This window comes from Lampetra fluviatilis, chromosome 61, assembly GCF_964198595.1.
Source record: "Lampetra fluviatilis chromosome 61, kcLamFluv1.1, whole genome shotgun sequence".
Taxonomy (NCBI): Eukaryota; Metazoa; Chordata; class Hyperoartia; order Petromyzontiformes; family Petromyzontidae; genus Lampetra; species Lampetra fluviatilis.
Genome location: NC_136335.1, coordinates 3,559,511 through 3,583,929, shown reverse-complemented (window position 1 = coordinate 3,583,929; position 24,419 = coordinate 3,559,511). Strand labels below are relative to the sequence as shown.

The 24,419-nt window shown below is 55.0% G+C and overlaps 1 protein-coding gene across 1 annotated transcript; it reads left to right on the top strand.

The window, feature by feature from the left end:
- Positions 1 to 501: 501 nt before the first annotated feature.
- LOC144951266 (UDP-N-acetylhexosamine pyrophosphorylase-like protein 1) lies at positions 502 to 22,602 on the top strand. Its single transcript, XM_078881429.1, has 10 exons — positions 502 to 1,459; positions 6,332 to 6,536; positions 7,123 to 7,298; positions 9,326 to 9,498; positions 11,009 to 11,202; positions 11,747 to 11,887; positions 14,058 to 14,177; positions 16,344 to 16,400; positions 17,076 to 17,142; positions 19,254 to 22,602. The coding sequence occupies exons 1-10, from the start codon at positions 1,102 to 1,104 to the stop codon at positions 19,314 to 19,316; spliced, it is 1,554 nt and encodes a 517-aa protein (XP_078737555.1). The 5' UTR covers positions 502 to 1,101; the 3' UTR covers positions 19,317 to 22,602.
- Positions 22,603 to 24,419: the final 1,817 nt, after the last annotated feature.

Below are 24,419 nucleotides of genomic sequence, written 5' to 3'. Positions count from 1 at the left end.
ACGCAAGCAGCCGTCCTCAGGTGAAGACCAGGTCTGTCGGGGAGACTGTGGCCGAAACGTCGTGAGAATTATTGTATTATGTTTTTTAAAATTATTTTATTACTTCCCTTCTACGTGACTTTACCGAAAGAACCAAGAAAATAGCTCTACAGTACAGGAGTTACCTTTCCACGTGGCCTCTCCCCACGTGACTGCCGTGTCCACGCGGCACATGATCAGCTGACCTCGTCGCGAATCGATTCCACCACAGTCGTATTTCTTTAACCCGCCGGTGAATCGAAACACGAAGAACAACAACAAAAAACCCGCTTATTAAGTTTAACTAGAGATAGTTTACATTTACATCGCGCCTCCAACGGGGGAAGCAACATCGCGAAAGATGCGACGCCGCTTATCGATTAAAGCCGAGCGATTAAATCGGTGAAGATTTAAATTTTTTATAAAACGAATTCGCGCGGTGGTGGAATCGATTCCAAAAATCGAGGTATTAATTCTCCCGAATCGATTCCGCGCGTGACTTCCTGGTTGCCATTGGGAGCAAGTTGACGATTGGAGGGAGCTCCATTCTCGCGCTGCTGCCCTCTCGCGCTGCTGCCCTCTCGCGCTGCTGCCCTCTCGCGCTGCTGCCCTCTCGCGCTGCTGCCCTCTCGCGCTGCTGCCCTCTCGCGCTGCTGCCCTCTCGCGCTGCTGCCCTCTCGCGCTGCTGCCCTCTCGCGCTGCTGCCCTCTCGCGCTGCTGCCCTCTCGCGCTGCTGCCCTCTCGCGCTGCTGCCCTCTCGCGCTGCTGCCCTCTCGCGCTGCTGCCCTCTCGCGCTGCTGCCCTCTTGCCGCTGCCCTCTCGCGCTGCCCTCTCGCGCTGCCCTCTCGCGCTGCTGCCCTCGTGCTGCTGCCCTCTCGCGCTGCCCTCTCGCGCTGCCCTCTTGCTGCTGCCCTCTTGCTGCTGCCCTCTTGCTGCTGCCCTCTCCATATCGCCACCGCTCTCTCGCGACCACCCCCCCCTGCTGCTCCCACTCTGCATGCTGAACTTCGTTCACACCGTACATAGCCACACGTAGCTCCCTCCCTCCCGTGCCTTGCACCCCCTCCCCCTCTTTGCGCGTCGATGGGCGACCAAGAGGCGGCTCACGGGGCAGCGGCAGGGGCAGCCCTGCCCCTGCCGCCGCCCCGTAGCGAGGAGGGTGGCTGCCCCCCGTGGCTGGAGGCGCTGCGGCGTCGCCTGCACGGCTGCGGGCAGGAGCACGCCCTGGCCTTCTGGGGCGAGCTGGCGGGCCCACAACGGGAGGCCTTGGTACGGGAGCTGGGCGAGGCCGACTTGGAGACCCTGCGGCCTTCGCTCGACAAGGCGGTGGCGGCCGGGAAGGCCGGGCAGCCAGGGGCAGCGCTCGAACCGCTGCCCGAAGAGTTGTGCGGCAGCAGCATCGCGTCTGACCCCGAGAGCCTGAGAGACTGGGAGGAGCACGGTGGGTGGTGAGGGGGAGGAGGGGTGAGTGAGTGGTGAGTGAGAGGGGGTGAGAGGTGAGTGAGTGGATAGGTCAGGGGACATGGGGTGAGGAGGGGTGAGGTGATGTGGGGTGAGTGAGGGGTGAGTGAGTGAGGGGTGAGTGAGTATGGGGACGTGGGGCGGGTGAGGGGTGACGTGGGGTGGTGAGTGAGGTGATGTGGGGTGAGTTAGGTGAGTGGATAGTCAGGTGGGTGAGGTGAGATGACGTGGGGTGAGTGAGGTGAGGTGAGTGAAGTGATGTGGGGTGGGGGTGAGGGGTGGTGAGTGTGGGGACGTGGGGTGAGTGAGGTGAGTGGATAGGTCAGGTGACATGGGGTGAGGGAGGGGTGAGGTGATGTGGGGTGAGTGAGGGGTGGTGAGTATGGGGACGTGGGTGGGTGAGGGGTGAGGGGTGAGTGAGGGGGGTGAGTGAGTGGATAGGTCAGAGGACGTGGGGTGAGTGAGGTGAGTGGATAGTCAGGTGGGTGAGGTGAGATGACGTGGGGTGAGTGAGGTGAGTGAGGGGGGGGAGTGAGTGGATAGGTCAGAGGACGTGGGGTGAGTGAGGTGAGTGGATAGTCAGGTGGGGTGAGGTGACGTGGGGTGAGGAGGGGTGAGGTATTGTGGGGTGAGTGAGGGGTGGTGAGTGAGGAGGGGGAGTGAGTGGATAGGTCAGGTGACGTGGGGTGAGGAGGGGTGAGTGAGGGGGGGGGGTGAGAAGTGAGTGAGTGTATAGGTCAGGTGACATGGTGAGGTGATGTGGGGTGAGTGAGGGGTGAGGTGACGTGGGGTGAGGAGGGGTGATGTGGGGTGAGTGGATAGTCAGGTGAGTGTGGTGACGTGGCATGGGTGAGGGGTTATGTGGGGTGAGTGGGGGGGGGGTGTATAGGTCAGGTGACGTGGGGTGAGGAGGGGTGAGGTGAGTGAGGTGAGGTGATGTGGGGTGAGGAGGGGTGAGGTCATGTCGGGTGAGTGGATTGGTCAGGTGACGTGGCGTGAGGAGGGGGGATGTGGGTGAGGTGAGGAGGGGTGAGGTATTGTGGAGTTAGTGAGGGGTGGTGAGTGTAGGGACGTGGGGTGGGTGAGGTGAGGTGGGTGAGGTGAGGTGATGTGGGGTGGTGAGGTGGGGAGTGAGGGGTGAGGTGGTGAGTGAGGGGTGAGGTGATGTGGGTGAGGTGAGGTGATGTGGGGTGGTTCGGGGTTGAAGTGACATGGGGTGAGCGGACGTCGGGTGCTGAGAGGACGTGGGGTGGGTGAGTGAGGGGTGAGTGAGTGTATAGGTCAGGTGACGTGGGGTGAGGTGAGTGAGGGGTGATGTGGGGTGAGGAGGGGTGAGTGAGGGGTGGTAAGTGTGGGGGACGTGGGGTGAGTGAGGGGTGGTGAGTGTGGGGACGTGGGGTGGGTGAGGGGTGATGTGGGGTGAGTGGGGGGGGGGTGTATAGGTCAGGTGACGTGAGGTGACGTGGGGTGACATGGGGTGAGGAGGGGTGAGTGAGGGGTGGTGAGTGGGGACGTGGGGTGACGTGGGGTGAGGAGGGGTGAGTGAGGGGTGGTGAGTGGTGATGTGGGGTGAGGAGGGGTGAGTGAGGGGTGGTGAGTGTGGGGACGTGAGGTGAGTGAGGGGTGAGTGGGGGGGTGTATAGGTCAGGTGACGTGGGGTGAGTGAGTGAATAGGCCAGGTGACGTGGGGTGAGTGAGGGGTGAGTGAGTGGTGAGTGAGGGGGCGTGGAGTGAGATGCGACGTGGCGTGGGGTGGGTGAGGAGTGAACTTCTACGCGGTGAGTGGGGAAGGTGACGTGTGGTGAGGATTGTCGGGTGACAGACGGAGTGAGTGAGTGGTGGTGAGGGGGTGAGGGGGCATGGGGGTGAGGTGGTGAGGGGCAGAGGTCGCACACGTGCTTTGATCCCTTACCCGTACCCGTACCCGGCCGCACCAGGGTCGCAAACGGGTACCCGTACTTATACCCGGCCGTACCCGTACCCTACCCGTACCCGGCCGGGTAGGGTACGGGTATCTGGTACCCGATTGCGACCTCTGGGATGAAGCCATGTTGCAGGCGCGGGTGGGTTGATTCTAGGAACTTGAATTGTGAGAAGAGACAAGACGTTGGGAGATGAGTGACAAACGGTGACTCACCAGTGACTCACGGCCTACCCGTACCCGGCCGCACCAGGGTCGCAAACGGCTACCCGTACCCGGCCGGGTACGGGTAGTCGGGTATCGGGTAGGGTACGGGTATCGGGTACCCGGTTGCGACCTCTGGTGAGGGGGCATGGGGTGAGCGGGCAAAAGGAGGCTTCAGGGCAGAAACTTGGCCTCGTGTTATGTGCCTAAGCCATAAATTATTTACTTTTTAATTATTTTACACGCTTTTATTAACTCTGTTGTTGTTGTCGTATCCTCAAATCTTGTAACTCAATTTTAACCCACTTCCCAATGTGGTATCGACTGCAAACTTGGTATACTTATGTCATACTGATGACAATAGTATATTCTATCATTTAAAAAAATGTAAACACTATTTTTTCACGCTTTCTATTAACTCACTCTGTTGTTGTCGTATTCTAAAAATCTTGTAACTCAATTTAACCCACTTGCCAATGCGGTATCGACTGTAAACTTGGTATACTTATGTCATACTGATGACAACACTATATTCTAGCATTTAAAAAAATACGTTCTTTTTTATATTCTTGGTTCTTTCGGTAAAGTCACGTAGAAGGGAAATAATAAAATAATAAAAATATAAAACAATCAAAATTCTCACGACGTTTCGACTGCAACAGGTGTGAAATCCACAGAAAAAAAAAATCCACAGCAAGAAAATGTTCTTGCTGTGGATTTTATTATTTCCCTTCTACGTGACTTTACCGAAAGAACCAAGAACATGAATCCCTGCAGTCACGAAAGCTTTACATCAAAATTATTTTTTACATGTTATGTTTCGGCGTGGGTCTAATTGTCCACGATCAACTGACGTTGGCTGCGATTGGCCACGTGATGGCAAGCTTCGGGGCCACTTCCTGGAGTCGTGGAGTTCTGCCGTTGCTAGTATTTCATAAAAACGTGTTTTGAAAAAGTTTTTTTTAAATGTTACTTATTACCAGGTAAGGCCCCACTGGGTTCTATTGCTATTTTCTTCAAGAAGCAATCTGGCCACACGTAATGATAGCTCGACGAATTGGCTTATCATCATGACCTGGTAATTCATAAGCCAAGTATTCTTGGGTCTTTCGGTAAAGTCACCGAGATAGGTTCAAAGAAAATAACAACAAACTACGACGTTTCGATCGCAACACAAGCAATCGTCCTGATGACGCTTGAGTTGCGATCGAAAGTCACAAAAGCTTTAAGTCAAGAGCAGCCATATACTCTAAACGCAAGATGTCCATTCTGAAATGTGGAGGGGAAAAACCGGAGAAAAATCCACGCGTCAGGGTCGGGATGGAGCCCACGCGCTAGTGCCGTGGTGGCTATGAGATGTTGACTACCTCGCCTGGTGTGCAGGAGGTCGTGGGTTCGATCCCGACCCTGACGCCTGCTGCTGTGTATTTGGAGTTTGCGTGTCTCTCTCTCTCATCATCATCACGGTGACTAGGAGATGTTGACTACCTCGCCTGGTGTGCAGGAGGTCGTGGGTTCGATCCTGACCCTGACGCCTGCTGCTGTATATTTGAAGTTTGCGTGTCTCTCTCCGTGGTTACGTGGTTTCTCCAGTTCCTCCGGTTTCCCCCCTCCACATTTAGAATAACCCATGCGTTTAGAACATTTGTCCGCTATACATTTCCACCTGGTATCATTTGATAGCCAGATCGCTTCTAAAAAAACATTGCTGCTGCAAAGCTCCGTGGGCCTTACCTGTTACAAAACAAATCAAGTGGACTCAGGTATGGCGGGCTCCAGTTCTCCTCCATTGAAAGTTATTCAATTTAAATTCATACACGGGACCTACCGCATGAACAATGCCAAGGTTCACGGTTTCAGAGTTAACCTGCACACCTTTTGGCCGTGCCCAGATATCGCAGACTCTCACCAGGACATTACGGACGACCACATCCAGAATCAAACGTGTCGTGCGTTGTGAGTATTTGACTGCTGCTATCCATGTGATGATGATACGTGTGGCCAGGTCGCAAAAAAACTTCACAGCCCAAAAGGGCCTTGCCTGCTAATTGCACGGTTTGCTACGTAGGGCGCAAAGGAAGTTCAACTCACATACAATAAAACATAGCTTAGTTCAAGTTCATGTATTAGGTATAGCCCTGTGAGCCATTCGGCTCTTGAATCGGGTGCAACCGCAACAAACAAAAAACAAAAACATGAACAAAAAAACATCTTAAAGTGAATATGTGACTGAGTGCAAACAGAAAATCCAAGAAAAGACAGCAAAATATTGCAGAAAAAAACACCGTACACCAACGCTGTGTGCAAAAATCCCAGTGGGATACAAGTCAAACAACCAACAACAACAACCACAAGACAACTTAGATTAAGGCCATCAGTCTAACTCTGCACTACAACAAACAAACATGGCTAAACCAATACACTTATCGAAATCACCTAAATAAAGCCACGAAAGCAATGAAACGGTGATCATAGCAACTAGTTGAGACCTCCCGCACACCAGGCGAGGTAGCTAACATCTCGTTCCACCGCCTCTTGATACAGCTGTCGTGGCTGTGACGGTTCCACCTGAAGACGGAAGCTTGTGTTGCCTCCGAAACGTCGTGATTTTTATTTGATTTTACTTTCATTAATTTTAATGTTTTTACCCACGTGACTTTACCGGAAAAAAACCTACGAATATGAATCCTTGCAGTCACGAAAGCCTCAAATCTAGAATCTCTGCAGGTCTGCTGCAGGTTGCCGAGGGTCGCGTGGCCATCGTGCTCCTGGCCGGGGGTCAGGGGACGCGTCTGGGCGTGCCCTACCCCAAGGGCCTCTACGATGTGGGGCTGCCCTCCCACAAGCCCCTTCTGCAGCTGCAGGCCCAGCGCATCCTGTGCCTGCAGCGGCTCGCCGAGGAGAGGCACGGCAAGCGGGGGGCCCTGCCCTGGTACGTTGGGGATAGCGGGGGGCGGGGGGGGGGGGGCAGTGGCTGTGGGGGAGGGGCTGCCCTGGTACAGCGGGGGGGCAGTCGGGGGGGCAGTCGGGGGAAGGGGCTGCCCTGGTACGTTGGGAATAGCGGGGGCAGTGGCGGGGGGTGAAGGGGGAGGGGCGGGGGGCTGCCCTGGTACGTTGGGAATAGGGAGGGCAGTGAGGGGGGGGGGGCCTTTGGCCTGGTATGTTGGGATTAGTGGGGGGGGGGGCTGCCCTGGTGCGATGGGGCCATGGGAAAGGAGAGCTGGTTGTGGGGGAATCTCGACGAATGCCGGCGTCCGCGACATTTCGGGCAAGGGCCCTTTCGCCTTTTAAAGGGCGTCAGGGTGGTTCAGAGTCGTAATCAGAATCTTAATTTATCCTCGAGGAAATCCGATGAGCCGTGAAGCTCTCGTTCACAGATGTCCAGCGGTGGCAGAGAGACGCGGCGACAGTCGCTCTGCGCCGTGAGAACGATCGCTGCCACGCCGCACGAGCCAGTGGTTCGTCGTCGTTGTTGTTGTTGACTCGTGGTGGTGTTGTTGTTGTTGTTGCTGAGGCAGGTACATCATGACGTCGGGCCACACGCGGGAGCCCACGCTGGCGTTCCTGCGCGAGCACGGCTTCCTGGGGCTGTGCGAGGACGACGTTCGCCTCTTTGAGCAGCGACAGATCCCGGCCCTGACCCCCGACGGCAAGGTCATCCTGGAGACACGGGGACGCCTCGCCAGGGCTCCCGGTAACGCGGGGAGACACGCGGGGAGACACGGGGAGACACGCGGGGAGACACGGGGGGGACAAGGGGGACACGCGGGGAGACACTGGGGACGCGGGGGACACGCGGGGGGACACGGGGGACACGCGGGGTGACACGGGGACACACAGGGAGACACGCGGGGTGACACGGGGACACACGGGGAGACACGCGGGGTGACACGGGGACACGCGGGGTGACACGGGGACACGCGGGGTGACACGGGGATACACGGGGACGCCTCGCCAGGGCTCCCGGTAACTCGGGGAGACGCGGCGGAGACACGGGGAGACACGCGGGAGACACGCGGGGTGACACGGGGAGACACGCGGGGAGACACGCGGGGAGACACGCGGGGAGACACGCGGGGAGACACGGGGGGGACAAGGGGGACAAGGGGGACACGCGGGGTGACACGGGGGACACGCGGGGTGACATGGGGAGACACGTGGGGAGACACGCGGGATGACACGGGGGACACGCGGGGTGACATGGGGAGACACGCGGGAGACACGCGGGATGACACGGGGGACACGCGGGGTAACATGGGGAGACACGGGGGACACGCGGGGAGACACGCGGGGTGACACGGGGGACACGCGGGGTGACACGGGGAGACACGCGGGGAGACACGCGGGGAGACACGCGGGGAGACACGGGGGGGACAAGGGGGACACGCGGGGTGACACGGGGGAGACGCGGGGAGACACACGGGGAGACACGCGGGGGACACGGGGGGGACAAGGGGGACACGCGGGGTGACACGGGGGAGACGCGGGGAGACACACGGGGAGACACGCGGGGGACACGGGGGGGACAAGGGGGAGACACGCGGGGTGACACGGGGGACACGCGGGGAGACACGGGGACACACGGGGACACGCGGGGACGTCTCGCCAGAATATGAATCCCTGCAGTCACGAAAGCTTTAAATCAAAATTCACCCTCCCTGTATTATTATCAGTGCCTGGTCGTGACCGGCTGGGGATGTAGTTGTTTGTGTTGTTGTTGTTGTTGTCCCCGTGTGGTTGACGCGCGCGATTGTCGCCGCCGTGTAGTCTTTAGAGCAGGGGTCGGGAACCTTTGTGACCGGGAGAGCCATAGAAGCCAAATGTTTCTACATATATTTAATTGAGAGCCATATAGTATTTTTAACGTATAATAAATTAAATGCGTCTTACTTTTAATGCGACTTCTGGTGCTGCGTGGTTTTGCTGATGGCCTTGTAGTCTGGTTCATACGTGGCGAGGTTGAGCTTCATGCAGGCGTTGAGGCCCCGTGACCCGTGAAATTTATCTTCAAAACTAATTTCTGTTTACTTTAAAATGACACAGTATTATTAAGCAATATCACAAGTATTTTAAAATCAGTTCCAAACTGATTTTTTATTTTTATTTATTATTTTTTCAACTCAAAATTGTCTGGGAGCCATTTGCCGTCACTGGAAGAGCCATATATGGCTCGCGAGCCATAGGTTCCCGACCGCTGCTTTAGAGCAATTGTGTTCAGTTGGAGGTTAACACGTTAGTGTAACTATGTTCATAATAAAGGTTTTTGGGTCGGATCGCGTTATTTATAAATGTGTCGTAATCCTCCAACCACCCTACACGGCCAAACAGTAAAAAAAGTGTCACGTTGACAAAGGACAAAATAGTTCACTTCTTTAGCCCACCGGTGTGTTGAAGAGAGAATCAACAGCATTTTGAAATGTGAGTAGCACGACGTTTCGCTGGTAATTACAATCAGCTTCATCGGGCAAGAATGGTGAAGCTCTCCTGTTGCTTCCGGTCTTAAATAGAGCAGCAGCAGAAGCAGCATCAGGGTGACGTCATCATTCAGTTCAATTCTGGTGCAGTGATTCGAGGCAAGGAGGGTAGAGAAGTGAACTAGTTGTCTTTTGTCAACGTGACACATTTTTTTACTGTTTGGCCGTGCCGGGTGGTGGAGGGTTGCGACACATTTATAAATAACGCGATCTGACCCAAAAACCTATATCTGTCGCCGCCGTGTAGACGGTAACGGAGGGCTGTACCGCGCGCTGGGGGACAGCGGCGTGCTGGCCGACATGGAGGCGCGTGGCGTGCGCTACGTGCACGCGTACTGCGTGGACAACGTCCTGGCCCGCGTGGGGGATCCTCTCTTTCTGGGATTCTGCGTCCGCAAGGGGGCCGACTGCGGGGCCAAGGTGGAGAGAACTCGTGATTTTTTTTTTTACACTTTTTTTGTTGTTGAGTTTTTTGTTCAGCTATTTTTTTTACGAAACAAAAAATGCAACACGTTTGTAACATTTTTAAAAAAATATTTATTTAAAAAAATAATAATTAACATTTATAATTTTGTATTATTTTTGTAACACATTTTTACAAAAAAATAATAAATTCACATTTATTATCTTGTATTATTTTTTCTACATTTTTGTACATTTTTTAAACTATATTTAAAAAAAAATGTAATATAAAAAAAATCCACTATTTTTTGATTTTACCAATGTTTATTTTTTAATAAAAAAATTTTTTGACAATAAAAAAAATTTCACTATTCATTTCAATTAAACAATTAGATTTTTGACAAAATATTTTTAAATATTTGTATTTATTTTACCAGATTAAGGCTCCACTGACCTGTATAGCTCTTTTTTTTCCAGAAGCAACCTGGCTAACACAAATGATAGACGAAGTAGCTCATCATCATCATCGTGTGCACATTTATAGCAGCAGCCAAATACTCTGAATGCGCGATGCTGATTCTAAATGTGGAGGGAAAAACCGAGGACCCGGAGAAAAATCCTCGAGACCACGGGGAGAGAGAGAGACACGCAAACTCCAAATATACAGCAGGGTCAGGGTTTCTGATCGAACCCACGACTTCTTGCATATCAGGCGAGGGAGACAACATTTCTCCACTGTGGTGCCCATTCTAGACACGCGGGGGACGCACACACGGAGACGTAGAGACACGCAGGAGGGTGACACACGGACAAATGGAACCACGCGGAACACGAGGAGACACGGGGGATGCACGGAGACACGCGGGGGGAGTCAAAGGGGATACTTGGAGCAGAGGTCGCAAACGGGTTTTGATTCCTCACCCGTACCCGTTCCCGTTCCCGGCCGCACCAGGGTCGCAAACGGGTACCCGTACCTGGCCGTACCCGTACCCTACCCGTACCCGGCCGGGTACGGGTAGGGTACGGGTATCGGGTACCTGATTGCGACCTCTGGGATGAAGCCGTGTTGCAGGCGCAGGTGGGTTGATTCTAGGAACTTGAATTGTGAGAAGAGACAAGACGTTGATAAATGAGTGACAAACGGTGACTCACCAGTGACTCACGGCCTACCCGTACCCGGCCGCACCAGGGTCGCAAACGGGTACCTGTACCTGGCCGGGTACGGCTAGCTGGGTATCGGGTAGGGTACGGGTATCGGGTACCCGGTTGCGACCTCTGACCTGGAGACAAGCGGGGGATGACACACGGACAATTGGAACCACGCGGAACACGAGGAGACACACGGGGGATGCACGGAGACACGTGGGGGACACACACGGAGACGCAGAGACACGCGGTGGGATGACACACGGACAATTGGAACCACGCGGAACACGAGGAGACACGCGGGGGAGGTGATGGCGGCGGGGTGAGGGGATCCTTTGACCTGTCGGCGTGGTGCGGCGTGGTGCGGTGCGGCGTGGTGCAGGTGGTGGAGAAGCAGTCTCCCGGCGAGGCGGTGGGCGTGCTGTGCCTGGCGAACGGCCGTGCCCGTGTGGTGGAGTACACGGAGCTGGGCGACGAGCAGGCCCGCGAGCGCGACCACTCGGGCAGGCTGCGCCTCCGCGCCGGCAACATTTGCGTCCACCACTTCACCCTCGACTTCCTGAAGCTCGTCGTCCGGTGTGACTTGCCTCCGCGCCGTCGCGATGAACGCCTCCCCCCCCGTGGCGACGTGGCGATCCGATGTGGCACCTCCACGGTGGTCCGATTTCGTGCCCCCTGGAGCCGCGTGGTCGCCCCTTGTAGACGCCGCTCCGTCTTCAACTTGACCACGGCCGTCTTTGATGGGCCCCGATTGCCGCAGTCACTGCCGCAGCAGTCAAATCGCTCTCCCCGTACGGCTGCTTGGTTCACTCTCTCACTGTCTGTGACTCCCCGTGACTTGCGCTGTGTCCCCCCCCCCCCCTCCGTGTCTCCCTGTGTGCGTCTCTCCGTGTGTCTCTCCGTGTGTGTGTGTCCGTGTCTCCCCCCCGTGTGTCCCCCACCCCCCCGTGTCTCCCTGTGTGCGTCTCTTCATGTCTCCCCCTGAACTCCCCCCGTGCCCCCCCCTGTGCCCCCCCTGGTGTCTCCCCGTGTGCGTCTCCCCTGTGTGTCTCCCCGTGACCCCCCCCTTGTGTCCCCCACCCCCCGTGACTCTCCCCGTGTACCCCCCCCCCTCGTGCAGGGAGTTTGAGCCCCAGCTGCCGTTCCACGTGGCCCACAAGAAGATAGCTCACGTGGACGAGAGCGGGAACCGGGTGGAGCCCACGAAACCAAACGGCATCAAGATGGAGAAGTTCGTGTTCGACGTCTTCCCCTTTGCCAAGTACGAGACGGCACGGCCAGTCACAGCCAGTTACGACCAGTCACAACTAGCCACGACCAGTCACAGCCAGTCACAGCCAGTCACGGTCAGTCACAGCCAGTCACGGCCAGTTACAGCCATTCAGGGCCAGTCACAGCCAGCCACGACCAGTCACGGCCAGTCACAGCCAGTCACGGCCAGTCACGGCCAGCCACGGCCAGTCAGAGCCAGTCACAGCCAAGTCACGGCCAGTCACGGCCAGCCACGGCCAGCCACGGCCAGTCACAGCCAGTCACAGCCAGTCATGGCCAGTCATGGCCAGTCACGACCGGTCACAGCTGGTCACGGCCAGTCACGGCCAGCCACGGCCAGTCACAGCCAGTCACAGCCAGTCATGGCCAGTCACGGCCAGCCACGGCCAGTTACGACCAGTCACAGCCAGCCACGGCCAGCCACGGCCAGTCACAGCCAGTTACGACCAGTCACAGCCAGCCACAGCCAGTCACAGCCAGTTACGACCAGTCACAGCCAGTCACAGCCAGCCACGACCAGTCACAGCCAGTCACAGCCAGCCACGACCACTCACAGCCAGTCACAGCCAGCCACGGCCAGTCACAGCCAGTCACGACCAGTCACAGCCAGCCACGGCCAGTCACAGCCAGCCACGACCAGTCACAGCCAGTCACAGCCAGCCACGATCAGTCACAGCCAGTCACGACCAGTCACAGCCAGCCACGGCCAGTCACAGCCAGCTACGACCAGTCACAGCCAGTCACAGCCAGCCACGACCAGTTACGACCAGTCACAGCTAGCCACGACCAGTCACAGCCAGTCACAGCCAGCCACGACCAGTTACGACCAGTCACAGCTAGCCACGACCAGTCACAGCCAGTCACAGCCAGCCACGACCAGTTACGACCAGTCACAGCTAGCCACGACCAGTCACAGCCAGTCACAGCCAGTCACAGCCAGCCACGACCAGCCACGACCGGTCACAGCTGGTCACGGCCAGTCATGTCCTTTGTAAACGTGACACGTATTTTTACTGATTGGCCGTGTCGGGTGGTGGAGGGTTGTGACACATTTATAAATAACGCGATCTAACCCAAAAACCTTTATTATGAATAATATTGGTCGCGAAAGCCTGCTACGTGTTAAACTGTAACTATGTTGTTGTTTACGCCGCTGGTGGTGTTATTTACGCTGGTGGTGTTTACGCTGGTGGTAATTGTTGTTTACCCTGGTGGTGTTGTTTACGCCGATGTTTACGCTTATGTTGTTTACGCTCGTGTTCTTTCACTGATGTTGTTTACGCCGGTGGTGTTGTTGTTTACACAGCTGTTGTTTACGCTGCTGTTGTTTACGCTGCTGTTGTTTACACTGCTGTTGTTTACGCTGCTGTTGTTGTTTACGCTGTTGTTGTTTACGCTGCTGTTGTTGTTTACGCTGCTGTTGTTGTTTACGCTGCTGTTGTTGTTTACGCTGTTGTTGTTTACGCTGCTGTTGTTGTTTACGCTGCTGTTGTTGTTTACGCTGCTGTTGTTTACGCTGCTGTTGTTGTTTACGCTGCTGTTGTTGTTTACGCTGCTGTTGTTTACGCTGCTGTTTACGCTGCTGTTGTTTACACAGCTGTTGTTGTTTACGCTGATGTTGTTTACGCTCGTGTTCTTTCACTGATGTTGTTTACGCCGGTGGTGTTGTTGTTTACACTGCTGTTGTTTACACTGCTGTTGTTTACGCTGCTGTTATTGTTTACGCTGCTGTTGTTTACGCTGCTGTTGTTGTTTACGCTGCTGTTGTTGTTTACGCTGCTGTTGTTGTTTACGCTGCTGTTGTTTACGCTGCTGTTGTTGTTTACGCTGCTGTTGTTGTTTACGCTGCTGTTGTTTACGCTGCTGTTGTTGTTTACGCTGCTGTTGTTGTTTACGCTGCTGTTGTTGTTTACGCTGCTGTTGTTTACGCTGCTGTTTACGCTGCTGTTGTTTACACAGCTGTTGTTGTTTACGCTGATGTTGTTTACGCTCGTGTTCTTTCACTGATGTTGTTTACGCCGGTGGTGTTGTTGTTTACACTGCTGTTGTTTACACTGCTGTTGTTTACGCTGCTGTTATTGTTTACGCTGCTGTTGTTTACGCTGCTGTTATTGTTTACACTGCTGTTGTTTACACTGCTGTTGTTGTTTACGCCGCAGGAAGTTCGTGCAGTTTGAGGTTCGCCGCGAGGACGAGTTCTCCCCGCTCAAGAACTCGGACTCCGCCGGCGTCGACTGCCCCAGCTCCTCGCGGCGCCACCAGATGGCTCTGCACTACCGGTGCGGAGCGGCAGTGCACACGCCGTGCTCACTACAGCGCTCACTACAGCGCTCACTACAGCGCTTACTACAGCGCTCACGCCGTGTTCACTACAACGCTCACTACAGCGCTCACTACAGCGCTCACTACAGCGCTCACTACAGCGCTCACGCCGTGCTCACTACAGCGCTCACTACAGCGCTCACTACAGCGCTCACGCCGTGCTCACTACAGCGCTCACTACAGCGCTCACTACAGCGCTCACGCCGTGTTTTCTACAGCGTTCACTACAGCGCTCACTACAGCGCTCACTACAGCGCTCACGCCGTGTTTTCTACAGCGTTCACTACAGCGCTCACTACAGCGCTCACTACAGCGCTCACTACAGCGCTCACTACAGCGCTCACGCCGTGCTCACTACAGCGCTCACTACAGCGCTCACTACAGCGCTCACGCCGTGCTCACTACAGCGCTCACTACAGCGCTCACTACAGCGCTCACGCCGTGTTTTCTACAGCGTTCACTACAGCGCTCACTACAGCGCTCACTACAGCGCTCACGCCGTGTTTTCTACAGCGTTCACTACAGCGCTCACTACAGCGCTCACTACAGCGCTCACTACAGCGCTCACGCCGTGTTCACTACAACGCTCACTACAGCGCTCACTACAGCGCTCACTACAGCGCTCACTACAGCGCTCACGCCCCGTTCACTACAGCGCTCATGCCCCGTTCACTACAGCGCTCACTACAGCGCTCACGCCGTGTTCATTACAGCGCTCACACCGCGCTCACTACAGCGGTTACACCCCGTTCACTACAGCGCTCACTACAGCGTTCACTACAGCGCTCACGCCGTGTTCACTACAGCGTTCACTACAGCGCTCACTACAGCGCTCACTACAGCGCTCACTAGTGTTCACTACAGCGCTCACTGCAGCGCTCACTGCAGCGCTCACTACAGCGCTCACTACAGCGCTCACTACAGCGCTCACTAGTGTTCACTACAGCGCTCACTACAGCGCTCACTACAGCGCTCACGCCCCGTTCACTACAGCGCTCACACCGTGTTCACTACACCGCTCGTGCTGTGTTCACACACCGCTCGTGCTGTGTTCACACACCGCTCGTGCTGTGATCACACACCGCTTGCACCGTGTACCTGTAGTCACAGGAGGGTCACGCCACACTGGCCTGGCTTTGTATTACCTGGCTACGTGTACCTGGCCACATGTACCTGGCCACGTGTACCTGGCTACGTGTACCTGGCCACATGTACCTGGCCACGTGTACCCGGCCACGTGTACCTAGCCACGTGTACCTGGCCACGTCTACCTAGCCACGTGTACCTGGCCACGTGTACCTGGCCACGTGTACCTAGCCACGTGTACCTGGCCACGTGTACCTGGCCACGTGTACCTAGCCACGTGTACCTGGCCACGTGTACCTGGCCACGTGTACCTGGCCACGTGTACCTGGCCACGTGTACCTGGCCACGTCTACCTAGCCACGTGTACCTGGCCACGTGTACCTGGCCACGTGTACCCGGCCACGTGTACCTAGCCACGTGTACCTGGCCACGTCTACCTAGCCACGTGTACCTGGCCACGTCTACCTAGCCACGTGTACCTGGCCACGTGTACCCGGCCACGTGTACCTAGCCACGTGTACCTGGCCACGTCTACCTAGCCACGTGTACCTGGCCACGTGTACCCGGCCACGTGTACCTAGCCACGTGTACCTGGCCACGTCTACCTAGCCACGTGTACCTGGCCACGTCTACCTAGCCACGTGTACCTGGCCACGTGTACCTGGCCACGTGTACCTAGCCACGTTTACCTAGCCACGTGTACCTGGCCACGTCTACCTAGCCACGTGTACCTGGCCACGTGTACCTGGCCACGTGTACCCGGCCACGTGTACCTAGCCACGTGTACCTGGCCACGTCTACCTAGCCACGTGTACCTGGCCACGTCTACCTAGCCACGTGTACCTGGCCACGTGTACCTGGCCACGTCTACCTAGCCACGTGTACCTGGCCACGTGTACCTGGCCACGTGTACCTAGCCACGTCTACCTAGCCACGTGTACCTAGCCACGTGTAGTCACAGGAGGGTCAGGGCTCGCTGGCGTGGCAGCCAGCGGAGTAGCTGACGATGTCTCTGCCGTGTTGCCGCGTGGTTGCAGGTGGATCCAGGGGGCGGGTGGAAGGATCGTGGACGAGCAAGGGAACGACGCTCCCAGGTGGGCGACTTGCGTGGGTCCATCTTCATCTTCAATCATCTCCAGGGAACTCGTCACTACGAGCGGAAGGGGGGGGGGCACTGCCACCCACCCCCCGCCTCTGCCCACGTGGCATGGCCCTGCCCCCCACCCCCCCACGCCACCCCACACACTGTGGTTTCTGTGTGGTGTGACTGTGTCTCCCTGCGTGGCGGTGTGGTTGCTGTGAGGTTGTATGGTTGGATGTGCGGCTGTTGTGTGCGCTTGATGCGATGTGGTTGTACGGTCGATGTGTGGTTGATGAGGTGTATGTGGTTATTGTGCGGTTGTTGTGTCGTTGTTGTGGTTATTGTGTGGTGGATGGGAGGTTGATGTGGTTGTTGTGGTTGTTGTAGTTGATGTGGTGTGGTTGTTGTTGTGTGGTTGTTGTGGTTGATGTGGTTGTTGTTGTGTGGTGGATGTAGTTGTTGTGGTTGATGTGATGTGGTTGTTGTTGTTGATGTGGTTGTTGTTGTGTGGTGGATGTGGTTGTTGTTGTGTGGTGGATGCGGTTGTTGTTGTGTGGTTGTTGTTGTGGTGGATGTGGTTGTTGTGTGGTGGATGTGGTTGTTGTGTGGTGGATGTGGTTGTTGTTGATGTGATGTGATGTGGTTGTTGTGGTTGATGTGATGTGGCCGTTGCGTGTGTGCCACACAGCCCCGCGGAGGAGAGTGAGACGCCCACCATCTGTGAGATCTCCCCACTCATCTCCTACAGCGGAGAGGTGACGCTCGCACACACACACACATACAAAGACCCCCCGTATAGCCTCAACAGACTGTTGGGGCAAGTGCTGCTAGCGAGTAGTAACCTGTGAAGGCCGGCACGGCACACGAGTGGGTTGGGTGGCCAGCACCACGCCCGACCGCCTTTCTCTCCATAGCGGCGATGTTTACGCACCGCACCAGGTTACTCATTTGAGGCCGAGTCGACCTAGGGGAGGCCTAGGACCGTCTATGAGCAGTGTTGAGTCCATGGGCAGTGTTGAGTCTATGGGCAGTGTTGAGTCTATGGGGAGTGTTGAGTCTATGGGCAGTGTTGAGTCTATGGGCAGTGTTGAGTCTATGGGCAGTGTTGAGTCTATGGGCAGTGTTGAGTCTATGGGGAGTGTTGAGTCTATGGGCAGTGTTGAGTCTATGGGGAGTGTTGAGTCTATGGGCAGTGTTGAGTCTATGGGCAGTGTTGAGTCTATGGGCAGTGTTGAGTCTATGGGGAGTGTTGAGTCTATGGGCAGTGTTGAGTCTATGGGGAGTGTTGAGTCTATGGGCAGTGTTGAGTCTATGGGTAGTGTTGAGTCTATGGGCAGTGTTGAGTCCATGGGCAGTGTTGAGTCTATGGGCAGTGTTGAGTCCATGGGTAGTGTTGAGTCTATGGGCAGTGTTGAGTCTATGGGCAGTGTTGAGTCTATGGGCAGTGTTGAGTCTATGGGTAGTGTTGAGTCTATGGGCAGTGTTGAGTCTATGGGCAGTGTTGAGTCTATGGGCAGTGTTGAGTCTATGGGCAGTGTTGAGTCTCTGGGCAGTGTTGAGTCCATGGGCAGTGTTGAGTCCATGGGCAGTGTTGAGTCCATGGGCAGTGTTGAGTCTCTGGGCAGTGTTGAGTCTATGGGCAGTGTTGAGTCTATGGGTAGTGTTGAGTCCATGGGCAGTGTTGAGTCTATGGGGAGTGTTGAGTCCATGGGCAGTGTTGAGTCTATGGGCAGTGTTGAGTCTATGGGTAGTGTTGAGTCCATGGGCAGTGTTGAGTCTATGGGGAGTGTTGAGTCCATGGGCAGTGTTGAGTCTATGGGCAGTGTTGAGTCTATGGGCAGTGTTGAGTCTATGGGCAGTGTTGAGTCCATGGGCAGTGTTGAGTCTCTGGGCAGTGTTGAGTCTCTGGGCAGTGTTGAGTCCATGGGCAGTGTTGAGTCCATGGGCAGTGTTGAGTCCATGGGCAGTGTTGAGTCTATGGGGAGTGTTGAGTCCATGGGCAGTGTTGAGTCTATGGGCAGTGTTGAGTCTATGGGTAGTGTTGAGTCCATGGGCAGTGTTGAGTCTATGGGCAGTGTTGAGTCTATGGGCAGTGTTGAGTCTATGGGCAGTGTTGAGTCTATGGGCAGTGTTGAGTCCATGGGCAGTGTTGAGTCTCTGGGCAGTGTTGAGTCTCTGGGCAGTGTTGAGTCCATGGGCAGTGTTGAGTCCATGGGCAGTGTTGAGTCCATGGGCAGTGTTGAGTCTCTGGGCAGTGTTGAGTCCATGGGCAGTGTTGAGTCCATGGGTAGTACTCTTAGGTTTTATTTCTATAATTTTTATTCTTTATTTTTTTTACCTACGTGACTTTACCGAAAAAACCTAAGAGTATGAACCCTTGCAGTCACGAAAGCTTCAAATCTAGAACAAAGACGTACACGCATTGATGCAGTCGGCGAGTGAGCGAGCGAGTAAGCGATGAACGTGATTGGGTGGTAATTGTTTTTTTACCCTTCTATCTGGCAACAAAACTGACACCTTTTTACAAGGAGTCATGTTTGCATAGACCGCAATACCTGCAGTCATAATGCAAACAAAAAACATAACTCTGATAATGTATGCACTGTCCCTGAAGTTGATTGGTTCACACCCGAGACAGCTTTCCTTAGAGCCTAGTCTCACATGGTGTTGGACCAGATGTGTTATCAGAGTTATGTTTTTTGTTTGCATTACGACTGCAGGTATTGCGGTCTATGCAAACATGACTCCTTGTAAAAAAGGTGTCAGTTTTGTTGCCAGATAGAAGGGTAAAAAAACAATTATATTTTTACTGGCAAATGAGGTTCCAATGGTGTGATTGGGTGTTTTTTTTTGTTTTTTTGCGCAGGGTCTGGAGTCGCACGTGAAGGGACGCACCTTCCGTTCGCCCTTCGTCCTCGGCGACCCCTGACCTCAGAAATCCGCGGCAGCCTCCGGCCTCGCGCGTGACAAGGCGACGGGCTGCCAAACGCAGAAAAACTTCAAACCCCCCCCACCCCACCCCCCCCCACCCCACCCCCCCCACCCCACCCCCCACCCCACCCCCCCCACCCCACCCCGGATTTCACATCTTGAGAAAACGAAGCGAGGAATTCTTGAACGAGATTGTAAAGGGAAGGGGGTTTTCGGCGTAATCTCGTCTCACGGATACAAGAGGTGACTTGGAGTGGCATCTTAGGTTCGTACTGGCCGTGTCAGCGACGCTGCTGAGACCCTGGCATCAAGCCCTGAGTCTGGGTGTCTCCGAGGGTCCATGGTGACCATGTTAAGAGACGCGTTGAGCCATCAGAGCTGAGACCACTGGGTTGGAATCTACCTACCCAGCAGAGGTCGCAACCAGGTACCCGATACACGTACCCTACCCGATACCCGGCTACCCGTACCCAGCCGGGTACGGGTAGCCGTTTGCGACCCTGGTGCGGCCGGGTACGGGTAGGCCGTGAGTCACTGGTGAGTCACCGTTTGTCACTCATTTCCCAACGTCTTGTCTCTTCTCACAATTCAAGTTCCTAGAATCAACCCACCCGCGCCTGCAACATGGCTTCATCCCAGAGGTCGCGATCAGGTACCCGATACCCGTATCCTACCCGATACCCGGCCGGGTACGGGTAGGGTACGGGTACGGCCGGGTACGGGTAGCCGTTTGCGACCCTGGTGCGGCCGGGTACGGGTAAGGAATCAAAACCCGTTTGCGACCTCTGCTACTCGGCTAGCTGTGATCAAACCAGGGTCTCGAATGTTTGTTGAACATCTTTCGCACCGTACGTAGCCAACGGGAGGTGCGGAGGGGGGGAAAGGACAACGAACTAAACACAAAAATCGGTTTTAAAGAAATTCGTTTTCAAAGAAATTCGTTTTCAATCTAGATTGGAAAGTGCATAGCTCCGGTGGCTTTCTAATATCGGAGGGGAGGAACGTTCCAGACGGCCACGGCAGCGCATCTGAAAGCGCTGCGCGACGATGCGGTGACTACATATTCTTAGGTTTTTTTCGGTAAAGCCACGTAGGTAAAAAATTCAAATTAATAAAAGTAAAATCAAAATCACGACGTTTTTATTTTACTTTTATTAGAATGTTTTGCCTACGTGACTTTACCGAAAAAACCTAACAATATGAATCCTTGCAGTCACGAAAGCTTCAAATCTAGATGCGGTGACTGCCAAAAGCCGCCGCTGCTGCTGCTGCTTCTGCTGCTGCTTCTGCTGCTGCCGCTGCTGCTTCTGCAGCTGCTGCTGCTGCCGCCGCTTCTGCTGCTGCTGCTTCTGCTGCTTCTGCTGCTGCTTCTGCTGCTGCTGCTGCCGCTGCTGCTTCTGCAGCTGCTGCTGCTGCCGCCGCTTCTGCTGCTGCTGCTTCTGCTGCTGCTTCTGCTGCTGCTGCCGCTGCTGCTGCTTCTGCTGTTGCTGCTCCTGCTGCTGCTGCTGCTGCTTCTGCTGCTTCTGCTGCTGCTTCTGCTGCTTCTGCTGCTGCTTCTGCTGCTTCTGCTGCCGCTGCTGCTGCTTCTGCTGCTTCTGCTGCTGCTGCTGCTTCTGCTGCTTCTGCTGCTGCTTCTGCTGCTTCTGCTGCCGCTGCTGCTTCTGCTGCTTCTGCTGCTTCTGCTGCTGCTTCTGCTGCTTCTGCTGCTGCTGCTGCTTCTGCTGCTGCTGCTGCTTCTGCCGCTTCTGCTGCTGCTTCTGCTGCTTCTGCTGCCGCTGCTGCTGCTTCTGCTGCTTCTGCTGCTGCTCCTGCTGCTGCTGCTTCTGCTGCTGCTTCTGCCGCTTCTGCCGCTTCTGCTGCTGCTGCTGCTTCTGCTGCTGCTGCTTCTGCTGCTGCTTCTGCTGCTGCCGCTGCTGCTGCTGCTGCGAGGATGACGCGGAGTGTCGCGTGACGACGGTTTACGCTCCTTGCCGAGGAAAGTGCACGGCCAGCGAGCCGGGGCTAGAGGAGGCGGCGGCCATCGCGCGAGGCCACGTGGGATTCTCCTGGGCACGCAAGCCGGCGGCCACTCTGCACGGCGCGAAATCATTCACGCAAGGCGAGCGTCGCCGTGACGGCGTCGCCGTGGCCGTGACGTCGCCGTGACGACGCCCTGACACGCAGTGACGACGCCGTGACGTCGCCCTGACGTCGCCGTGACGTCGCCGTGACGACGCCCTGACACGCAATGACGACGCCCTGACACGCAATGACGACGCCGTGACGACGCCGTGACGACGCCGTGACGTCGCCCTGACGTCGCCCTGACGTCGCCGTGACGCGCCGTGACAACGCCCTGACAGACCATGACGTCGCCGTGACACGCCCTGACGTCGCCGTGACGATGCCGTGACGACGCCGTGACGACGCCCTGACGACGCCCTGACGACGCCCTGACGTCGCCGTGACGACGCCCTGACAGACCATGACGTCGCCGTGACACGCCCTGACGTCACCGTGACATCGTCTCAAGATCGGAGTCTCTCGCTTACCCCAAGAAGGGGACCCCAGCTTAGAGCTTGCGGTACATCCAGCGTCTGTGTAACGTGTGTGTGTTGAACTTCTTTCGCACCGTACGTGACCAACCGTGCAGGGGGAAGGACAGCAAACCAAACGCACGAAGCAGTTTCAAAGACACGAGTTTTCCATCTGGATTTTTAAACGCGGGCCTGCGATTATCACGGTTGGCTAGGTACGGCGCGAAAGAAGTTCTACGCACTGCGAGGGATGTGGGGAGGGGAAGTGGAGTTTTGAGGTTGCTTGTGCCATCATTTATAAAGCATATTCTTAGTTTTTTTCGGTAAAGTCACGTAGGTAAAAAATTTAAATTAATAAAAGTAAAATAAAATAAAAAAAATTTAAAATCACGACGTTTCGGAAGCAACACAAGCCTCCGTCTTCAGGTGGAACCGTCACAGCCACGACAGCTGTATCAAGTAAATGAGAGATCGCAAGAAATACCACCCCGTATATATAATGGTTGAGGGGGGGAAGGGCCAGGAACGGCACACTTTTTATTAATATGGTAAGGTGAGGCTTAAGCCTTAAGAATAGACTGCATAACAAAATGTTTTACCTACGTGACTTTACCGAAAAAACCTAAGAATATGAATCCTTGCAGTCACGAAAGCTTCAAATCTAGAATTTATAAAGCATTCCTGGGGGTCTAATCGGTGGAATATACGTGCAGAGGAAAACATGTTTGTATGTTATATTTACAAGTAATTAAAAGTCACTACAGCCGTGATGATGTCGAGTTCGATGGAGCAGCCTCGTTCGTACAAAGCGCGTCTCACAATCGTGGAGGAACTACAGGTGTATGTGTGTGTGCTGTACGGGGAACTTCTTTCGCACCGTACGCAGCCAACCGTGATAATCGGAGGTGCGGTGGTGAGTCTGTGGGTAGTGGTGAGTCTGGGTAGTGTTGAGTCTGTGATTAGTGTTGAGTCTGTGGGCAGTGTTGAGTCTATGGGTAGTGTTGAGTCTGTGGGCAGTGTTGAGTCTATGGGCAGTGTTGAGTCTATGGGCAGTGTTGAGTCTATGGGTAGTGTTGAGTCTATGGGGAGTGTTGAGTCTGTGGGTAGTGTTGAGTCTATGGGCAGTGTTGAGTCTGTGATTAGTGTTGAGTCTATGGGCAGTGTTGAGTCTATGGGTAGTGTTGAGTCTGTGGGCAGTGTTGAGTCTGTGGGTAGTGTTGAGTCTATGGGCAGTGTTGAGTCTATGGGCAGTGTTGAGTCTGTGGGCAGTGTTGAGTCTGTGGGCACAGTGTTGAGTCTTGGGTAGTATGTATGTTGAACTTCTTTCACACCGTACGTAGCCAACCGTGCTAAATCGGAAGGTGCGGGGGAAGGACAACAAACTAAACACAAAAAGCAGTTTTCAATAAATTAGTCCATAGACTCAACACTGCCCATAGACTCAACACTGCCCACAGACTCAACACTGCCCATCGACTCAACACTGCCCACAGACTCAACACTGCCCATAGACTCAACACTGCCCACAGACTCAACACTGCCCACAGACTCAACACTGCCCATCGACTCAACACTGCCCACAGACTCAACACTACCCATAGACTCAACACTGCCCATCGACTCAACACTGCCCACAGACTCAACACTACCCATAGACTCAACACTGCCCATCGACTCAACACTGCCCACAGACTCAACACTGCCCATCGACTCAACACTGCCCACATACGCAACACTGCCCATAGACTCAACACTGCCCATAGACTCAACACTGCCCACAGACTCAACATTGCCCATAGACTCAACACTGCCCATTGACTCAACACTGCCCATAGACTAACACTGCCCATAGACTCAACACTGCCCATAGACTCAACACTGCCCATAGACTCAACACTGCCCATAGACTCAACACTACCCATAGACTCAACACTGCCCATAGACTCAACACTGCCCACAGACTCAACACTGCCCACAGACTCAACACTGCCCATCGACTCAACACTGCCCACAGACTCAACACTGCCCATAGACTCAACACTGCCCACAGACTCAACACTGCCCACAGACTCAACACTGCCCATCGACTCAACACTGCCCACAGACTCAACACTACCCATAGACTCAACACTGCCCATCGACTCAACACTGCCCACAGACTCAACACTGCCCACAGACTCAACACTGCACATCGACTCAACACTGCCCACAGACGCAACACTGCCCATAGACTCAACACTGCCCATAGACTCAACACTGCCCATAGACTCAACACTGCCCATAGACTCAACACTGCCCACAGACTCAACATTGCCCATAGACTCAACACTGCCCATTGACTCAACACTGCCCATAGACTAACACTGCCCATAGACTCAACACTGCCCATAGACTCAACACTACCCATAAACTCAACACTGCCCATAGACTCAACACTGCCCATTGACTCAACACTGCCCATAGACTAACACTGCCCATAGACTCAACACTGCCCATAGACTCAACACTGCCCATTGACTCAACACTGCCCATAGACTAACACTGCCCATAGACTCAACACTGCCCATAGACTCAACACTACCCAT